This window comes from Neodiprion lecontei, chromosome 1 (assembly GCF_021901455.1).
Source record: "Neodiprion lecontei isolate iyNeoLeco1 chromosome 1, iyNeoLeco1.1, whole genome shotgun sequence".
In the NCBI taxonomy this organism is placed as follows: Eukaryota; Metazoa; Arthropoda; class Insecta; order Hymenoptera; family Diprionidae; genus Neodiprion; species Neodiprion lecontei.
The window spans coordinates 5,166,108-5,185,634 of NC_060260.1; the positions used below are offsets into that span (position 1 = coordinate 5,166,108).

At 38.2% G+C, this 19,527-nt stretch overlaps 3 protein-coding genes across 7 annotated transcripts in view; all 3 read right to left on the bottom strand.

The window, feature by feature from the left end:
• The window catches only part of LOC107224303 (sestrin-3), a 126,699-nt gene extending 120,560 nt beyond the window's left edge, over positions 1 to 6,139 (bottom strand). Inside the window, exon 1 of the mRNA XM_046745515.1 lies at positions 5,644 to 6,139. The gene's annotated coding sequence lies outside the window, so the exon portion shown is untranslated. The remainder of the gene's footprint in view (positions 1 to 5,643) is intronic.
• Positions 6,140 to 8,753: 2,614 nt separating this feature from the next.
• Positions 8,754 to 13,260, bottom strand: LOC107223766 (hexokinase-2). The gene is made up of 8 exons (XM_015663563.2): positions 13,128 to 13,260; positions 11,900 to 12,118; positions 11,496 to 11,815; positions 10,371 to 10,483; positions 9,760 to 9,915; positions 9,189 to 9,328; positions 8,947 to 9,080; positions 8,754 to 8,861 (listed from the first exon to the last, which is right to left on the bottom strand). Exons 1-8 carry the CDS (start codon positions 13,258 to 13,260, stop codon positions 8,754 to 8,756), a joined length of 1,323 nt encoding a protein of 440 aa, XP_015519049.2.
• The window catches only part of LOC107223776 (intraflagellar transport protein 88 homolog), a 29,410-nt gene continuing 23,026 nt past the window's right edge, over positions 13,144 to 19,527 (bottom strand). For 3 of the 5 annotated variants that reach the window (XM_046745525.1, XM_046745521.1, XM_046745517.1), the window contains 2 exons: positions 17,146 to 17,253; positions 13,144 to 13,281 (listed from right to left, as the gene is read on the bottom strand). In XM_046745525.1, coding sequence (XP_046601481.1) covers positions 13,278 to 13,281; positions 17,146 to 17,253 — 112 coding nt within the window. In that variant the 3' untranslated portion in view covers positions 13,144 to 13,277. Of the gene's footprint in view, positions 13,282 to 17,145; positions 17,254 to 19,527 lie in introns of those variants that run through there. The other 2 variants (XM_046745539.1, XM_015663579.2) reach the window with 1 other exon arrangement.

Sequence of the window (19,527 nt, forward strand, 5' to 3'; positions counted from 1 at the left end):
TCGACTAATCGAATCGGTAAGATTGGATGAATTTTTTTCTTGTTCAATGACCTACGTACCTAAACAGCGTTGAATATTTATAAGCGAAGAAGAACATCGGCGGTGGGTGATTGCTTAAATATGACGCCGAGCGAGCGACGATGGAAAGCAATCGTGGTTACGGTCGACAATGGATATCCATTTCAAGAACGTCGTTGCGTCCACGTTACGTCGCTCGCGTTAATGCAGCTATTTACGCACACGCGTCTAGAATCACGCGAGTGCGTTCGAGCACAAGGTGTACGTTGGGACGATTGTGATACGTTACACATATGCCCGGTCTAGTGCAGCACGGACTCTTGTTGACACTAGACCGGATATGCGTGTTGTAACCAGACAACCCGCTCGCTTGCTCGTCATCTCTTTGCCGAGAATACACCGTACGTACGCACGTTACACGCGTGCAGCATCTCGTCCATTGTGCATGTACGTACGTAAATTAGAGACACGCGTGGATGTAAAAATTTCGTTTACCGACCGAGCTGACGAGCAAAGAAAATCCGGCCCGTGTTACCCACATTAATTAAAAAGCAAAAATTAAGTCCGACGAATTTTCATCCATCCGTTTTTCTTTGTCGTTTGCGCGATAACTTTTAAGATCAAATATCCTCGCTACGTGAGAATCCGCTCTCACGTTTTAACCGATTAGCAAGTTTCAAAGTCATTAAGGTCACTACGTATATACGAATATACACCGCCATTATTTTACCGTACGAGAAAATGCAAGGGCAATCGCGTTTCATATTATTATTATTATCGTCGTGTTGTTGTTGTATATATATATATATATATATACACACGTGTGTGTGTGTAAATTGAAAATGGATCGAAACGTTTTTGTTCGAAATTGTGCAGAGGATGGAGCTGTCGAGCTCTTTTTCGCGTTTGAGGTACGATTTGTACGTCAACGTCGAAATCAACCCCTTAAAAGCGACTGCCATTGGTCGTACTCGACTCGTTTGATATTTTTCTTTCGTTTCTCTTTTGATAATAAGTAGGATAGAAAGTTGGCGACGTTGCGACAAGTTTATTCGATACTGGAAGAAGCCCGATCGGCGTAACACCACCACCATCGCGGCCACGTGAAGCACGTGATTCAATCTTCACGTGAGAATATATTATTAGTTACCGTTGTACAGTCGTCGATCGAGCTGATCAAGTTCTACTTGAGGCGATAATCAGAGGCCTCTGCACCCGCAGCTGAATGTCCGCGGTTGCCTCTCTGGCTGTTATTACGATAGGTGTATAAATTAAAAGTAGAAATTAGCTACGGGAAAAATTCGCACCGATTTTACATCCAGTCTCGTTAATCGTGTACAATCGCACCTGCGCGTTTCAAACTTAAATAAATAATTTAATTCAAGTAAAACGTTATTTTTTTTTTCTTTCTTTTTTTTTCTGAAATCGAGTACACGGAAAAGTTTGATTTCCCCACGCGTAGTCGCAGCGTTTGTACGAACGTTACAGGGAACGGAAAGAAATTCTTTGTTGCGAAGGATAAAAAAAAAAAAAAATTATTACCGTATTGTGAACATCGGATAAATTTATTTCGAAGACGATTCAACCTTTGAGAATGAGGATCGATCTTAGATTTTTAAAGATCGAGAAAGGATTAAAAAAAAAAAAAGAACAAACGTTCAAATTTTTTCAAAACACATCTACTCAAATCACTTCCAATTCACCCTCAACGTATGGTTTACAGTTTCTTTTAGTCTTCGAGAGATCCTTCAATATTCAAAGTTGTAACGTCGGTATATGGTACATGCCTAATGTATAATTGAACAACGAGCAACGAGCACACGTTACGCTCCACGTAGGTACGTATATACCAACGTACGAACATAAGATGGATCTAACGAACTTTAACGCACACGTGCATCCGTCCGTACACACGATCTATTGATCTAGGATGCACAAGGAAGAAGCGAGCGGAGTAACAGCGAAGTACGAGCTGCAGCCTCGCCGATATATTATGCATACACGGCTAGGTACGTACGTACACGTTGTACATTATACATGTATGAACGTGCCTGTACATGCACTTGCCTGGAGCAATGCCGAATGCTAATTTAAACCGAGTACATATACGAAAGGCTCATTAATATCACTCTTGTTATTATCATTGACGAAGTTGATGATGATGATGACGCTGGTGATAGCATTGTTGTTGGAGTAATTATCATCAGTGCGTTACTTATACGTAGGAACTGGGCGTATTACACGTACCTATACGTAGGTGTACAAAGTGCCGCTGATGGCGGGTAAATTTCCGACATTGCATTGCAGCGATTACGCTTACGTACACAGGTACACAGGTATTAACGCGATATACTTTGTACGCATAGGTATGTACACGTATACGCCGTCCAAGTCATTATTACACACACGCCTTCCTCTCCACTTCTAAACGCGAAGCGTATTCTGCGAACGAGAGCAGAAAAAAAAAAGGGACTAAAGAAAGACCGAAGAAGAGGGAAAAAGAATAGAAAAATTTCAAAGTACGCGAGAACGTTAATAAGAGAGAACAATCGTATTGTGCGACTGCGCAGGCACAGAGTATGTGTAGCAAGATCGTGTGTTTATACTTATATGCGTACGCATGAGAGGAAATGTGCCGGTGCTGTTGCAGGGAATAAGCAGGGAATAAGCCTGATACTTTCTCTCCGCATAACGTTGGCCGGGCCGAGACACATGTGTAGAGCGCACACCTCTCAAAGGTCGAAAATACGCCGAGGAAAAGGAAGAAGAAGGACGAGAAAGAAATGAGGAGCGGCAAAACCAACGAACAATTGTTGCCGCGGTGCCGCACACGGTTTGTACATATGTGTATATATATATATATATATATATATACATACAATATGTATTTTACGTAGGTATATAGGTACGTGTACGCATGATGTACAACCGAGTGGTAATTTGTTCTCGACCTTTGAAGGATTAATACGAATTGTTTCAGTTTGCAGCGGTAAAATTGCCCCGCTTATTATATATCGGACGCGTTATTTCCCTCGTTGCTGCTGCTCTTGTTGTTGTTATTGTTAAAAATATCATCATCGCTATACGCGATCTTACCGACTTTTCATTCAACGCGGACGACAATCCGAGTCATATTTTTTACGCATGCTAAAAACTCGAACGACTTTACACGTAATGCGATAGGCGATGATCATTGCTCACAATTAGTTTTACGCTTGACTGATCGTGAAACGACGAAACACGTATAAAGTACAATATTTATAGATACATGTACCCGATACACATCGTATGTACGGTATATGATATACATAAATATGTATACTTTTCCGAAAACCGGAATATCATTCGATACGCCGTCACGAGATATCTTGTATTATGTATTGCGCGTATATATAGAATTCATGAAATCTCAGCCGCAAGGAAACGTGTTGCGGTACTTTTTTTCTACTTCTTCTTCTTCTTCTCTGTTCTATTTAATCGCGATTACAGAATTACTCATGCCGCAGCTATATTTCACCGCTTGCACATGCATGCTATTATAAATTCAACAATTATACCATATACATTACTAAACACAGCTCTTTGCTCAACAATAATATGCAAATGAGTATAATACCTTCCATTCGTATATCCACCACCATCATCCATAGGTATAATTTCGAAACGAATGTTAACCCGACAACGTTACGGAAGGATAAGGAAAATTGTTAATTTTTTTTTTCCTTTTTTATGATCTCGAGGCAGCGCTCGAGGTGAATAAATTTATTTCTCCTAGTTCACAGTCAGTTTTTCCATTGCGCAGGTACATCGTGCGTGCATGTATGGTGCTGAAAAACACTACGGACGATCCTAATTGCGAATTAATTCTATAACTCGGATGTTTTGGCAACGTGCATCGGTTAATTGAGGAGAAAAAATTAACGAGAGAGGAAAGAAAGAAACCCTCTAAAATACCCAGAGAGTTCTTTTGCAGTCGGTCCAATCAGCTGATCGCCAACAAGTGACTAACCTGTACGCAGGTAACGTGGAACGATGATTCATAAAGAAAAATTTACAACACCAACGAACGAGATATACTTCCGTATGGTATACGTACATGTAATTGCAGGTGTATACGATACGAGGCGAAAAATGAAGAAATAAAAATGTTGAAAGAACGCACACAAACGTAACGAGGAAATAAAGAGCGGTCGCTGCTCCAAAAAGTCAATATCCATCTTACACTGTACATACACCGCTCTACATCGATACTACACACGGGCAGGTATACTCTCGACGTCGCCTTTAATGTACGGTACACGCGTAGCCTGCGATAAATGAAAATGGAAAGAATTCGACCGATAACTAAGGGAAAACTGAAAAAATCGACAAATGGAGCGTTGAAGAGAGAGAGAGAGAGAGAAAGAAGGAAACAGCCCACGAAATATAACTATTATTATTAAGAGTACGGGCAGAGGACGAGTTTTATTGAACGGTTGGATAAACTAGTGAAAAAAAGATACATAGAGAAAGAGAGAGAGAGAGAGAGAGAGAGAGAGAGAGAGGAAGAGAAGGAGAGAGCGGTTTGGAGAAGGGTCGATGAGGTGGGGGGAGGGGGGGGAGAAAAGCAAAGAAACCAACCAAAAACCTGACTCAAGGCACGGTAAAACTATTATTAATACAAAAATGTCTATTTTGAGAGACCGATGTAACCCCGGAGTCATGTTTTACATACACATGCATACATGCATACATTACGTACATTGAATACATGACGGAATTGCATTACGACCTTACACATACGTATGTGTGTACCTGAAACTTTTTTTTAAGAACGTGTGACGTTACTGGATGAAAAATAGGAAGAAGAAGACGAAGAGGAAGAAGTAGGATGAGGAGATGGAGGAGAAAGATTAGAACGATGCACACGTTACACGTGTATCGGCATGCACGATGCACACATTGACACGACATCTGTGTGCGTATGCATGCAAGCCGGCATAAAGTCTCGCTCGATGCAATTTACAAAACAGTGTCACAGTCGTCGCGGCGTTCGTATTCATTGTGTCAGCAACTGGTTTTCACCGTACGTTTAACTTGCCCACCAATCTATCCCTCCATCTATCTATGTACGGTATCAGCCGAATAGAACGTGCAACGCAGGGATTTGAAAGAAAAATAAAATACATGCGTTTCTTTCTTTTTTTTCGACCCGTACGTAACACGAAACGTACGTAATAATACCCGATTAACGTGATTTCGTACAGAAGATAGCGAAGCTATCCGGGAAGGCTTGTGATTCTCTTCTCTTTTCAACCGAGTACCTTCCAGGTTTTATTTTCATTCTCTCGTTTTCTCGCTCTATCGTACGCGTTGTTTCGACTCGACGAACCGGTCAGCGAATAAGTACAGCATCGGCATCAGCAGCAGCAGCCAACGCTCTGCTCGTCAGCTGAGAGACCAGCTGAAACGAGAGGGACGGGACTCGACTGACTGACTGACTGACTGACTGTATAGCCTCACTCGCTCCTTGCTTCGTTCGTTCGTTCCTCCGTTCTCGCCCAACTTTTACTCGGGTTTGTTCGAACGACGGTCGTTTAATCGTTCGAAATAAGAACGCGGAGTAATCGAGGGTTTTTGACGTACCTTGATATGTGACGGTGTCTGATTAGCGGGTTGGCGAGACGTGAGAAAACTGACGATTCCTTGGAGGATGTAAATTTTTCAAACCCACTCACAATGGAATCTTCCAGTAGACTGAGCGAGCCGGCGAGCCGTTCCTTCGAGCGTACGCAACCCGAGCTTTCGGGCGTAATGTCGTGTATTTATCGGTGGTTAATCGCGAGCACATCTCACACCGAACGAATCCCCTTGTATTTTATAGCCGTTTATTCGCCGACTAGCCGCTTGTAGCTAACGAGGACGTTTATTAGCAGCGAAAACGCGACATTACCACCCCGACTGACAGTTCCGAACTGTCACTTCGACTCGCGGAACAACGACGCCGGCATCTTGCGGAGGAAACTGTAAACCACGAACCCCGTTTGAATAACCCGCTTTTAACCGCCTAGCAACAAGATCAATATTTTCGTCATAGGCATGCTATAAGCTCCTCAACCTTTACCCGCGACTTAGACGCGATTTATGTTATACCCTGTAAAATCCAACGCCTAATTATACGGGGGATTTATCTCGATTCATAACGTTTCGGCAACAGCCCCGTTTGCGTATAATTTATACTATATGGGTATATCATACGATTCACTTACACTCGCAGTATTTGAAACGATTTCCGTGCTGCACGCCTCGAGCTACCTTTCGTCTTATGCATATTACAAGAAACTAAACTAAACGCCAGACTTGCGATTATAAAAGCTCCGAATCTTTAATTTCCCCACGAATGAACAATGCACCGTTTTCGAGAGCTGCTAGAGTTCCTGCTTTCAATTGTTAATCGAAAAGCACGAAAGGACGGCGGGGTTTTCAAATCGAGAGTACTCAAGGATAGGTTCCAAAATCTTAAATCAATCCAGCGGCGATAGAGTCGTTTTACCGTTGCAGACAAATCCGCTGATATAAATTGATAAGAAATAGATTACGTACGACGAATAATCGGAAAAGCTTATCCAGCCGTGGTTTTGGAGATAACGCGAGCTTGAAAAATATCGACGTACGTCTTCGGAGAACAAGCGATTTTTCATGCGGGTTTCATTCGAAGCTGTCAAGTTCAGCTTTCACTGAAATTCAGAATTCAACATTTTCCCGTAGAACAATTCGTATATGCGACTGATGATACATGTTTTCACAACGCTCGTTCTGACAAATTTTCAATAGAAATTAAATTTAAACTTTTCGCGCACGTTAGAAGCGGGATACGGATTACGGACAGATATGATACGAGAATCACATTCCAATCGAACGAATTCTGCTAATACGTGCGAATTTCTTTTCCTTTCTTTTTATTTATAAAATAACTCCTGCCCAAGTACAACTGGGAGTGTATAATATGTATGCGTCCATGTATGTATATATATATATATATATACATGTACACGTATGTATGTATTAACAAGTTAAAAATACAATATATAATAATGATGGTCATGATATTTATATACTACATTTTGTATAACTTATATTGATACCTGACTTAGAATAAAGAATATTTTATTAAAATAAATAATATCATAACATATGTTTTATACATATATATATATTGTTTTTTTTTATATAGTATAAGAAATAACTGTTTGTTTTTGTTTATAAACGCTATTACTATTATAATGTATTCAATCATATTTAACAAAAACATCTCATCGATATCTATCTATACAAATTTATCCTATATTTATTAACGTATCAGACGCTGTTTGGCGTACTGCATACATTATTATATCCACCATACTTACGACCATCCAATAATGCAATGTATACCGTGCTGTTCTAAATACAAATCGACCCTGAATAACAATCGACTTCCAAGCCTAAGACTTCGTTTCAGGAATTTTATTTTTAATATACCCACAAGGACAACATCGCCTATAATTCAAGTCCGGCTTTTTTCTAGCCATAATCAGCACCAAATATCTCAACTCCTATTCCGTACAATACGGTACTCTATGTAAGAAAATGCGTGATTTTTATAATTTTTTGTTACGGACGTATCTGGTGCATAAAGCAACGTTCCGAATGAGTTAAACGTATATTTTCGAAAAACATACGGGCAACACTTGACAACCTTATAGTTACCGTCTTTCGCAACGAAAATAAGAGACGAGAATAAAAAATTTTAAATACACGTAGAATGCATTATCGAGAGTAACATTTATTAGGTCGGATATTTCTTTCAAATAATGCGAAGAAGCTTGTGCGTTTCTCTAAGTAGTACGCAAAAACCGTCAAATAATTTGACAGTATATTGCAATTTCTCGCACAACGGGGTCGTATGTTACGTTTATGACACATAAAATATGTCTTTAATAGGTACTGAATATTGGGATCTGTGTTAACAAACCCAGCAGATTTTGCCCCCAAACTTGAAAGATTTGAATAACATTTCATAAATTAGGAAAACTTATAGCTGTTAAGGAACGTATAATTGGAAAATAGAGTTTCCGTTGGCATATTCGAACATTAAAAGACACTCCGTGTAATGATAAAAAATCTTATCTGTACGATGAGAGAATCTAATGATGACAAAAAAAAAAGGTGGACGCTTGTACTTTTTTTTTCTTCTTTTCCAGTCCTTCGAATTTCGTAATTTCCATTCGGCACTTGCGTGAAATGAGTAGTAATAAAGTGTAATAGAAGTTAAAAATAAATATCACTACTGAACATTACGATATTGATTTTCGAACTTATCGTAATTTCACAGCAATTAACAACACCAATGTTGTCACACGAATGATTGCAAGTTTCACGGAATGATTAAATATTTTGGACCAATTCATACTCCTTTTTTTACTCTATCCACACGGAATCAGAGCTTTTTTTCACTCGCTGTAAGCTGCGTTGATGAGAACGTTGACGAATTTTCAATTTAAACAAACGTTGTTCAAATCACGTGATTCTTTTTCTCTTTCTTCGTTCTGTGGTCGTTATTCCAGACTGCACGCCTGACTCACTGGTTCATATTTTTGCGATATAACATAATTTGATAAACGTAATGATAATTATTATATGCTACGGGTGAACTGAGAGAGAAAGGGGAAGAGAGGAATGAAACAAATGTTTTGCATGATTATAGTAATAAAAACTTAATCACCGATTGCCTCCCATTCAAGTCTTTTTTTAAGCCTTAATGCGATAGCTGCTACTAGTGCAGCACCTTTTCCACTTCCATCTTCTGCATGCATGAGCTTGAACTGTGAAACAAATAAAAATTGCTAATTATACGTTCAATGGATGAGAGGATTTTTTTTTTGATAATTTGGTGAGAGGATTGCATACCTTGTGTCCAGGTGCCAGAAGGTGAATGTACTGATTCATCCACCCCTCGAAACGAGGATGATGCTTGTAAAGCGAACCGTCGACTGCGATAGTCGATTCCTCGCGATCGATTTTTTCCAATAATGTTGCAAGACCTAATTGACAATAATAAACGAAGAGTTGATAAAATACTGCTGATAGACGGTGGTAATTTTGAAAAAAGCAACAAATTTCAGCGAATAAAATCCACAAATGGTTCTTACATATAGAAACCAGGAGAGCAGCACGGTTCGATATAATTTCGCAAACGTATTGTACAATGGCAATGTCTTCTTCAGTTGCTGTCACCCCGAATCTGGCCAAAACATCTCTTGTATTGTTGCTGCCTCCATCAAGAGTATCTCTGTAAGTTGTTGACATGAGTATAGGAGATGCGGTGAAAAGAACAAAATTTTACTACAGTGCTACACAGCTACACTATATGTTACGAATACTTTTGTCCTTGCCATAACGGCGACTTGTCTATACAACACAAGATAACAAGACCGATTCTATATGTTTGCATACGTTAGTGTCCAGGCATGAAATAAAACAGCACACGTTTCAATTAATAAATTCATTTAAAAAATTGTTCCTTATTTTATTTAAATTTATCCACTGTACGAATACTTTTATCCCTCACTGTAGGTACCCATTTCTAGCGTAATAAAAAGTTGACCAAAATCAAAGTTAATATTTCGAAATATATCACGTAAGCTGCCGTCTATTCGTGCGTAAGATATGATAGTAATACGCATTGTATAAATGTAGGAAATTAGATTTAAAAAAACTCACTGTTCGATGTGAGACACCAGGTCAGTCGTGAGATTCCCAGGGGTGAGGAGAGCGCCGGGGGCATGTCCTTCGAATAGAAGTCCTTCTTTCGTCAGTTTAGCAAGTGTGATGCGGGTTAATTCTCCCAGATATTTTCCAGATATATATTTCTCAAACCTATACGACACAATAGGATAAAAAATGTACAAATATATAAGGTATGTGCATACGTACATATAGATTAAGTCTGTGATACATGAACGATAAAATTAATGTCCTGGAAAATATTCACCCGGCGTAGCGTGGAAAAAATTGTAACTGTAATTGTAAGAAAAATTTTGAACAATAAAACTAGTCTTTGTTTCTATCCAACAAATTGGATTTAAGGGAATTAGGTTAACGAATTGTTATAACATACGACACAATACCGTGTGCAACGTTCGTGACTTTCTCAACATATTTTTATTCGTACAGTATTTTCCGGTTCAAATGTAACGTCAACTCGTGCGTGAAAACGAATAAACGTAAGAAATGCGAATTGCAAAATGCTGCACCTTGTAGAACGACAGGTATGTAAACAATTTTATACATAAACAGGTATACAATTAATAATAAAATGTTGGTACACTTACGTAAACGAACTGACCAGCAACGAGTTTGCGTCGTTTTCGCGGTCGAATTCAGTTTTGATAAAGTCTAGTACCCCGTTGTCTCCAAACGCGCCCCATTCGATGTCGATTATTACCTAAAATAAGTAACTATTCTGATAAATAACAAAGTACAAAGCGCACATGAAAATTCGTTGTCCAAATAGTTCATTCATTAACTAATGATTGTTCAACAATTCGGGGATTTTGAATTCTTAAATAATAGTAAAACAAGCGAAAGACCCGCCAATTTGTTCAAGGCAAGAGTTTGTTAACTACTTTTTGTTTCCTTTTCAAACGTTTATCGCTTTCGTATGAAAAAAAATGAGACCGTATATGCCATGTACCTGTGCATTAGCAAGTAATTAAACTGTTTATCGTGAAAATTCTGGAAAAGAATTGAATACACGGCGTATTTATCTGTCTGTTCTACGTTATTTTTGCCCTACTTTTTTTCAAATTCATTGACAACTTTGTTTCGTTCATACGTCGGAAATATGCAGGTAAAATAGAACGAGATTAACTGAGTTTACTTGCAATACGTCAGAAGCAGCCGTTATTATTCACGGGATATGAAAATTGGATAATTACAGGTATTTACGCATCAATATGAGAATACCTACACCTAACTACACAATATCTAGACCCGGAGGCAATATAAAGTTCTGCCCTGACATCCACAACTGACAGGATAGTGCAGGGTGGGGTTATATTTGCGTACTCTTATAATCCATACCATGTTCAATATCGCATACTGTACGTTGCATTCCCCGAGTATGTATGCATGAACGATATAATCAGCGATAATGATACAGCTTGTACCTTGTACATCAGAACGCGGAAGCACCATCCTATCAGCCGTGTGCAGGTATAATCATCGCGTAAACCAGCAAATCGGAAGAAAATATATCAATACACAAATCCGCGAATCTGTCTACGACAAAAAAATTTTCCATCTACTGCATCGCGAAAGCGAATGGGCAGGTTTCCGAATAACGATTTTAATATGGTTTTTTCGATTTTATTGAAACAGTGTGAAGGATTTTCCGCTTGTTGTATTATCGACTTTCGGCTTCTCTTTCTGGTCTCGATTTCATCAAGAATTCGCACCTCTTTCTCGCCGTGTCTCTCCGTCTCCCAGTGCTGCACTTTGTCGGCTCTTTCTAGATAACAAGCGTTGCTTCCGGTTCCCAGGATCAGACCGATAGCCGTGTTTCGGTCCTGCGAAGCGCCTTGTATCAGAGTCCCCGTCGTGTCGTTCAGAACAGCGACAACGTTCACTTTCGTGTCTCCCCGTCTCTCAAGGGCTTCGCGTAGCAGTAATACGGCGTCTTTGTTCACCACGTTTTGGCAGTTGAACGTCTTGGTCCACGTAACGAGAATACCAACTTCCAGGGAGTGTTGGATCATTGGAAAGGAGAACGTGAAACCTGCGGGGGGGGATTAACAAAGACGGTTAGTAGTTGCTCTGCGATGATCAGAAATTAGAAAAACGAATTGGGAATTCTCCTCACCCAGGGGAAGTTCGATGTCCTGGACACCCTGTCCGATTACAAAGTCACTGACACACTCCGCAAGGTAATCGAACAACGCGATTCCGCACCCGACTCGGAGATCGGCCCCAATGTGATACCTCTTGACGTCTTCCTTGACAACGACTCCGTTCTCCAGTTCCAGGAGAATTACACGGAAATTGGTACCGCCAAGGTCCAACGCCAGAAATAAACCCGACTCTGGGGAATGTCAAAAAAGAAAACATTATATCTCATACGATCTTCTCTAAATTCAATTAAATTCTTCTTATTTTGTCCGGGTTTCTGTGATTTATTCAATTTTTTCTTTCCTGTTTCATATATATACACGCGCACGGAGGTAAAAATCATCGCGTGTATAGCGTTTAATTAATAATATTCCAGTTTCCTTGTATAATGTGGAGAGAAATAAAAGAAAAATAAAGATATTTGAAAGAATTTAATAAAAAGATTCGACTGCAATTTTGAATCTACAACCTCTACGCCTACATCGATCACAATTATAGACCTTCACTATAAAACTGCATCGTGAGCGATACAAGAAAGCATAATAATTTCGTGTGAAAAAGTTTACTGCACTGCCGGCCAGCGGCCTTTGAAAATCCCAAAATTAAGCCTCGCACCGTGCGCTCCAAAGAGTAACGGCGGAACTTGTTGCTTGATTAATGTTTACTCAGCTTTATCAAAGTTTGAAATCGATTTTTTCCAACAACCCGTGAATGTTTGTTATATTGGAACCTAGCGAGTGGTTTTCCAAGTACGCCAGCGCCCCAAGAACTCTTTACATAGGGCTATTTTTCACAATCACAAATTATCAATTTGGTAATATACGTGCGGGGATAAATTATACATCATCGCGAGATTCAAAAGCGATGTTTATTTCATTTCTACTGATTTATCCGTACATTTAAGACGCGATACAACCGTAATATAAATATCGCTTACATGTTATTATCCATTATATACAAACGATAATCTCGCGGTGTTAATTGGTATGTTTAAATATTCGCAGATTAACACCATTTTTTGTTAATTCTTTATTTCTCAGTTCAATAACGTGACAATAATCGTTTGATTAGTTTTAAGGTTATTAATTAACGCAGAAATTATTATCCATCCGTTTGGTTTTTTATCCTCTCTTAACTATCAGGGTCATAAACTTTTCGTTTAATTAGTTAGCTGAACGAATTTTTTTTTGAACCAAACTTACCCGTGCCATCGGGCAGTTCGGGGATGTACGTGTTCTCCATTTGCAGTGACGAGGGTCGTTGACGTATTCCATTTTCAACCTCGGACAAGAACACGGACTGAATCTTCCGCGTTGTAGCGGCCGAAAATCTCATCTGGGCGAGACGATTTTCTATCTGAAAATTTTAAATTACTCGTTAATATATAAGTACAATATCTACAGCGTGCAAAAATCCAATTGTATCGCTAAAAAGTTTGCATTTCAAACGAGAAGAAGAAGGCGGGGGGGGGGGGGGGGAGGGGGCAGCGACAATCAATCGATTCAAGGATAAATTTGATTAGAAAATATTCTCCTCTCACGCGCATTACGTAACGGCTACGGGTATGTATGAATTTAAAGGTGAGAAATTTTGAGAGGTGAATAGATTGTTTTTTTTTTTTTTTTGCCAAATACGCGAATACGTGCGAATGCATAATAAACAGTCACTGATAATGAGTACCGATTTCTTGGCGTACATTGATGCGGGATTTCGAGTATGCTTGGCAAAAAATAAAACCGAACTATCGAGTATAACGTACATACATTATCATAATTAGTTTTTTCATCAATTTTCTCTCTGTACAAGTTCTGTCGCATTGTAACTCGAGTATCCTTATATTATAGGATATTTACGTACGATAACGTAACACGTAACGCCCCAGCTCTCTGTATGCATCGAACAGAAATTTCACGTAAGATAGTCCGGTTACTAAGAATAAGAAACTGATTGGAGTAATTTAAATAGCCACCGAGGTTAAAGTTATACTCGGTGTACAACTATAATTGCTGAACCAGACTAAATTCGCGCGATCGTTGCAGCAGCTTGTAAAAGAAGTCGGATTGCAAGGGCGGGGGGAGAGTCTTCCGATTCCAGAACAATTCTTTACGTTATATACGTTCGCAGTGTTGCGAAATCAGTTCAGTCATTGCCATTAGAAATGGAATCGTACGTCATACATCATACGGATGAAAGTTAACGATCGTGATGACGAAGAATTTTACTTTCCGACCTGATTTCGATTCAACGTTACGGTACTTTTTGACGTAAATAATCGATATCGAAGCTCTTTTCTCAAGAATAGCAGCCTCTGTGGTTTTTTTTTTTATTTATTTATTTTTTTTTTATGCATCATTAGGAAAAACACAGTAGTTTACGAACGTAACAATAATTTGACAAATACTCGAAGCTCTACCGTTTCGTAATAAGATTACCAAAGGAGTATTAATGATTTTCAAGCGAACAACCAGCTCCTTGGTTGATCAGGCGTTGTGTGCGTATCTTTCCTCGAAAGAAATATTGCGACGAGTTATTGTTAGACGGTAATATAAGTGCCTTCGTCAAGTCGTTCCTACGAGACGAGACGAGACAATTTGCATGCGTGATGAGATTGGCGGGTCGGCATTGCCTGCACGCTGTGGTCGATTTTCTTCTGCTATCCTCAAACAGGCTCGTACACACAGAGACACGCTGCTGAGATAGAAAACGACACGTGTGTGTTCCCTTTGCACTCTACGATCCCTCCTCCGGTTTGTTGGAAAAAAATTTCCAGACGCGATGTACTGGATTACTCGTTAAAAGTACATGTAATGTCTGTAAATACCGTGCTATATTTACGATATTGTACGCACAGAGACATATATATATAGTGTGCATCAAGTGGCGAATGCCGGATAAATCAAGAACGAATAGAGAGCAATTAAGTCTTGACCCGTACATTATCGTTTGCGGACGTGTTTGAAACAAACTTTTCGTATTCCTGCAGCGAATTGCGAATTGCGAATATTGTGTGTACGTATATACGTATATCTATAAACCGTGCGTTACGGAGTGAGAAAAATTTCCGGGACGTCGATTCGATGATTTATACGTGAGATAAAAATTGTTGGACGATGATAATTAGCGAATCGATAAATATAAATTGACAAATAAGACTCGTATATTATACTAATCTTCATTTAGACACTGCTGAGAACTATTATTTATTCACTTTGACATTACGTGTATACACGTGTGTCGTAAACTGCGCAAATTTTCTCAACGATCAATATATTCGGATATTAGATATTATATGCCGATAAAATGTGTTCAATCGAGATAACGAACACCGTTGCAGATTTTCAGGACCGGGTAGATTTTTTGTTTTTTCAAATTACAAGGCTGTAATCATTATTTACTCTATATAAATACTTGTGGAGTAGAAATAAATATCAGATTAAAATTTATCGCGTAAATAGTATTACGGTACCTTATTCGCGTGAAAATCCGTGATTGGTATCGCGTCCAACTATCATCTATATACGTACAATGTATACTATCGAATTTAGGTTATTGGAAAAAAACTGTTCGCTCTGAATCAGGATCATTGAGAATCGCTAAACTGCGGCCACATTTTTACTTCCTAAATAGAATGATCAAGTGAACCGCGATCATCATAAATGTAAGGTCAAACATGGAGAGACGCGAGAACGATCAATAAGCTATGAAGAAATAGGGAAGAAAAACGAATTACTCGAAGTTTGTTCGTTGCTTCAATTTTTTTTTTTTTATTTTAATTCTTTTATTTTTTGTTTTTGTTCGATTACGGCCAATTATTATTACGAAATCAATGCAGAGAACGTCGTGTACGTATTAATGATTTCCAAAAGTGTTTCCCCGATAGAAGAAATAGTAATAATTATAATACGATTTAATTACAAGGTATTGTTGCCGTTGCGATTACGAAAACTTGCGTAACTTTGCTCGCTTGCTCATTCAATACGAGAAATAAACAAAACCAGGCTCTTTTCCGACGCGTAGTTTGACGGCGTAATTCCCTCGTATTTCGTACAAACGATTGCACAATATACACATGACGTAGATAATATAGACGAATTAGAAATATTGTAGGCGTAAAAAGTAGCGGGTAATTTTTTATACGAGAGCCTGAAAAATTGTAAATCAACATGTGTAATTGTCACGGTGATGCGTTAATTTATTAATTTCACAATCAGCTCGATCTTCGCGATTCCAATTTCGTGCAAAACTACGTATGATGGGTACGTAAATAACTTGTATTATTTATAAAGCCGGTTATACGAAATTGCGATGGGTCATGTTTTTCGCCTATAATCTCCACCCGCCCTTCAAATTTGTCAAAATCTGTTTTGTCTTCATCACGATATAATACCTATACCTATAAATACGCACTTTACGCGTGTAAGACTCGTTCGTTGTTTATAATATCGCAATAACGTGATATAACGACTGGCGCAACGCGAAGATTAACCAAGTATGAAACACCGTTGTAATCTATGACCAAAAGTCGTAAAGATACGGGTATCATTTTGTCCTAAATCACGCGTGTTCGAGAGCTAATTTTTATTCCATAAGAAAAATTATTCGCAAGAATCTGCCGATCAATTTTACAGCTACGATATAGTTAAACCTCTTCGATAATCGGCGGTGAAACGAATTGACAAAATATTGTTAAACGCTTGTTGAACATTTCACACGATCGTAAAATCTACATACACGCTGCATTACGTATAATCGAGTCTCGCTTCGGCCAAAAGGAATTACAGAAACGTGACGCGTCAATTGTGACCACAGAGGCTTGTCTCGAGTGGCAGTTCGCTATTGGACAGCTCGCCATAGCCGATAAAATGTTTGCGGTATCGCGACACTCGCTTAACGAGCGTAATAAATCAAAATGATAAAACAAAAATTCTCACAAGTCTGCGGTGATACGTTATTATTATTAATATTATTATTCTTATTATATTTATTTTTTTTTTTTGCACAACGATTGATATGACAAAACCCGATGTCGGAAAAAAAAAATATTAGACGCAAATTTTCGTACACCTATAATGTAAAATTGTATAATTTCTATAATTGACACAATAATTATACAAGAAAAATATTTTACTACCGGTGTGCTATTTTTTTTTTTTTTTTTTTTTGTTTAAATTGCTCTTTAAAAGCCTTTCGACCTTCTTTCTCAAATGGCTACCTACGTACCTTTTGTCTTCTGACATCATCCGCGAGAAGAAGAGGCGCGACTTGAATAGCCTCGTGAAGAGCTCGTTCTGTCGGTACCACCATCTTGGTTTTACTCTTCGACCAATTCTGAAATTCAAAGCAATTCATACGATTGAACGCGGAATGCAAAGAAGAAAGAAAAAAAAAAAGAAAGGGGAATAAAAGATTAAATTCTGAACAAAAATACAGGCTGTGAAACGAATCACGAATCTTTGAAACCACTTTCGTTTAGACTTTGTACCGTGTAAGTACTGTTTTTTTCTTTTTTTTTCGTGACGAAGAATTTTCTTTTTTCTTTCAGAGAGAAATTTGAATAATAAAAATTTAAGAAACGAATCACGTGCATGCCATATTACATGTTGTACAGGACATCATTTTTGAGATGGTAACGCTTATCTTGAGACTCGTGTTCAAAGATTAGAAATCGCAACCATTATTGATTATCGTCCAAATTTTTTTTCTGCAATTATCCGAACTATGAAATAGGTCTCTGAATTTTTTTCAAATTTTATACTCAACTGATTAATTATTTACAAATACTGAGAGTGACTTTGAAAAGGACTGAAATTCTCAAAAAATTCTCAAAATTGTATTTTTTTACAAACATTTCAAGACCGGGTCCGTGATGGGAATTTTTTTTTTCAGGACTCTCAATTTTTTTTGATCAACTGAAACATTGTTTAAACGGTCTGAAAATTCCTGAAAAGATCTCGTAACTTCTATTTTCCACTTGGAACATTTGAGAGCGCTGAAAAGAAATTGAAAAAAAAAATTGGTTCGTGACGGGTTCGGTCTTGAAATGTTTTTGATAAAAAATAAAGTTTCTGAGAATTTTAAAAGAGGTCCTTTTCAAAATGACTTTAAATATTTACAAATAATTGAGCAGTCGAGTAAAAAATCTGAAAAATATTCAGGGTACTAATTCGGAGCTGGGAGGGTTGCAGAAAATTTTTCAATCAAAACAGTAATGGTTAGGGTCAGACGTTGGTCGGGTTCGCATGGAATTCCCCGTATATAGAGGTAAGTATATGTATATTATACCTATAATGTAATTTTGATAAAATAGAATTTCGTAGCGTCAATTTTTTCACATTAAAACCGTACAGCAAATCGCGATTGAAATATTATCAGCCATTATATGTATATTGCAGATATCGGACAAGCAAAATTTCAAGAGCCTTCTTGTCAAATAGTCTATACCTTTGATGTTAAAAACAATATTTGACTGTGAGAAATTGGCGTGGTGCGATAATTCTGTGCATACTGTGGATGTGAGAATCGGTTATTGGAAAATAAAAGCTTGAACCATTTCGCATTTTGCAAATTGTATAATCGTTAGCTTGATAAATTGCGAAATAGAAAATCGAGCAGAAGGCAAATGCCAATTGTTGAACCGCGACGGAATTTTGATAAAGATAACGTTGAAACGATTCAGAAGGATTACTCAATGATCTCGTCGGTCGAAACTTTGCGATTAAAATGCGATAATTCTTCTTTAATCCAAATGAATTACGGTCGTGAAATATCCCTGCAGCAATAAGTGATCCGATCTGCGCTACGATCGGATACATATCTAATTTCGCAGCGGCTTCGGAAAACAATAGGCGTAAATTGTCTGTTTTTTTCGTCACGGTTTGCAAATCAGCGATAGAAATGAGAAAAAGGATATAAAAAATACCCGGTGTATTGTTATCTATTTAAGCTTTGTACAACAACGGATCTCTGGAAAGATATGAAAGTATGTACGGAAAATTTCAAAATACACTGTGTACATTACATGTGCAGGTATATGTGCACAGGAATGATGATATAACAATGACATTAGAGCTTTACACCGCAGTTGTTACGACGGAAGAGGTTTGAATTGGAAATATTTTTCTCAAAACACTCTGTATAGCATGTATATTTATTCTATGTAAGATACGACGATACGTCTTACAGAGACAAAACAAAAACAAGGGAAAAATAAGAAACGCAGATGAAACAAAATAGAAAGAAAAAAAATTCATCAATCGAACTTTAACAATAATCGTAGAAATGCGTTCAGCACCTAAACATAATTATTCTACCACCAATAAATCGCATAATTATACGTATTGTCGTCGCAAGTTTTATAATATCAGATTCCGATTGGTTCCGAGTGATAATTGTTCTTACGTAAATTATTATATAGAACGAGAATGCATCGACGTTTGTTGCATGATGCGATCGGTTAAAATGAAGGGTCTTTCGGCAAGAGATAACTATAAACTACACACACACACACACATATGCGTCTCGTGTCAGGAGTTATCAAGATATGAAAGATTCGTTACTCAACAGACACGCCGCAGCATGCTCTGCACGTTATGCACGTGATAG

Coding starts and splice junctions, on each gene's coding strand:
- LOC107223766 (XM_015663563.2), bottom strand. CDS start 13,260: ATGAGATTTTCGGCCGCTACAACGCGGAAGATTCAGTCCGTGTTCTTG. Junction 10,484..11,495: donor AGAGACACGGCGAGAAAGAG/GTGCGAATTCTT, acceptor TACTTATTTTAG/GTAATAATCGACATCGAATG. Junction 9,916..10,370: donor TTGCTGGTCAGTTCGTTTAC/GTAAGTGTACCA, acceptor TGTGTCGTATAG/GTTTGAGAAATATATATCTG.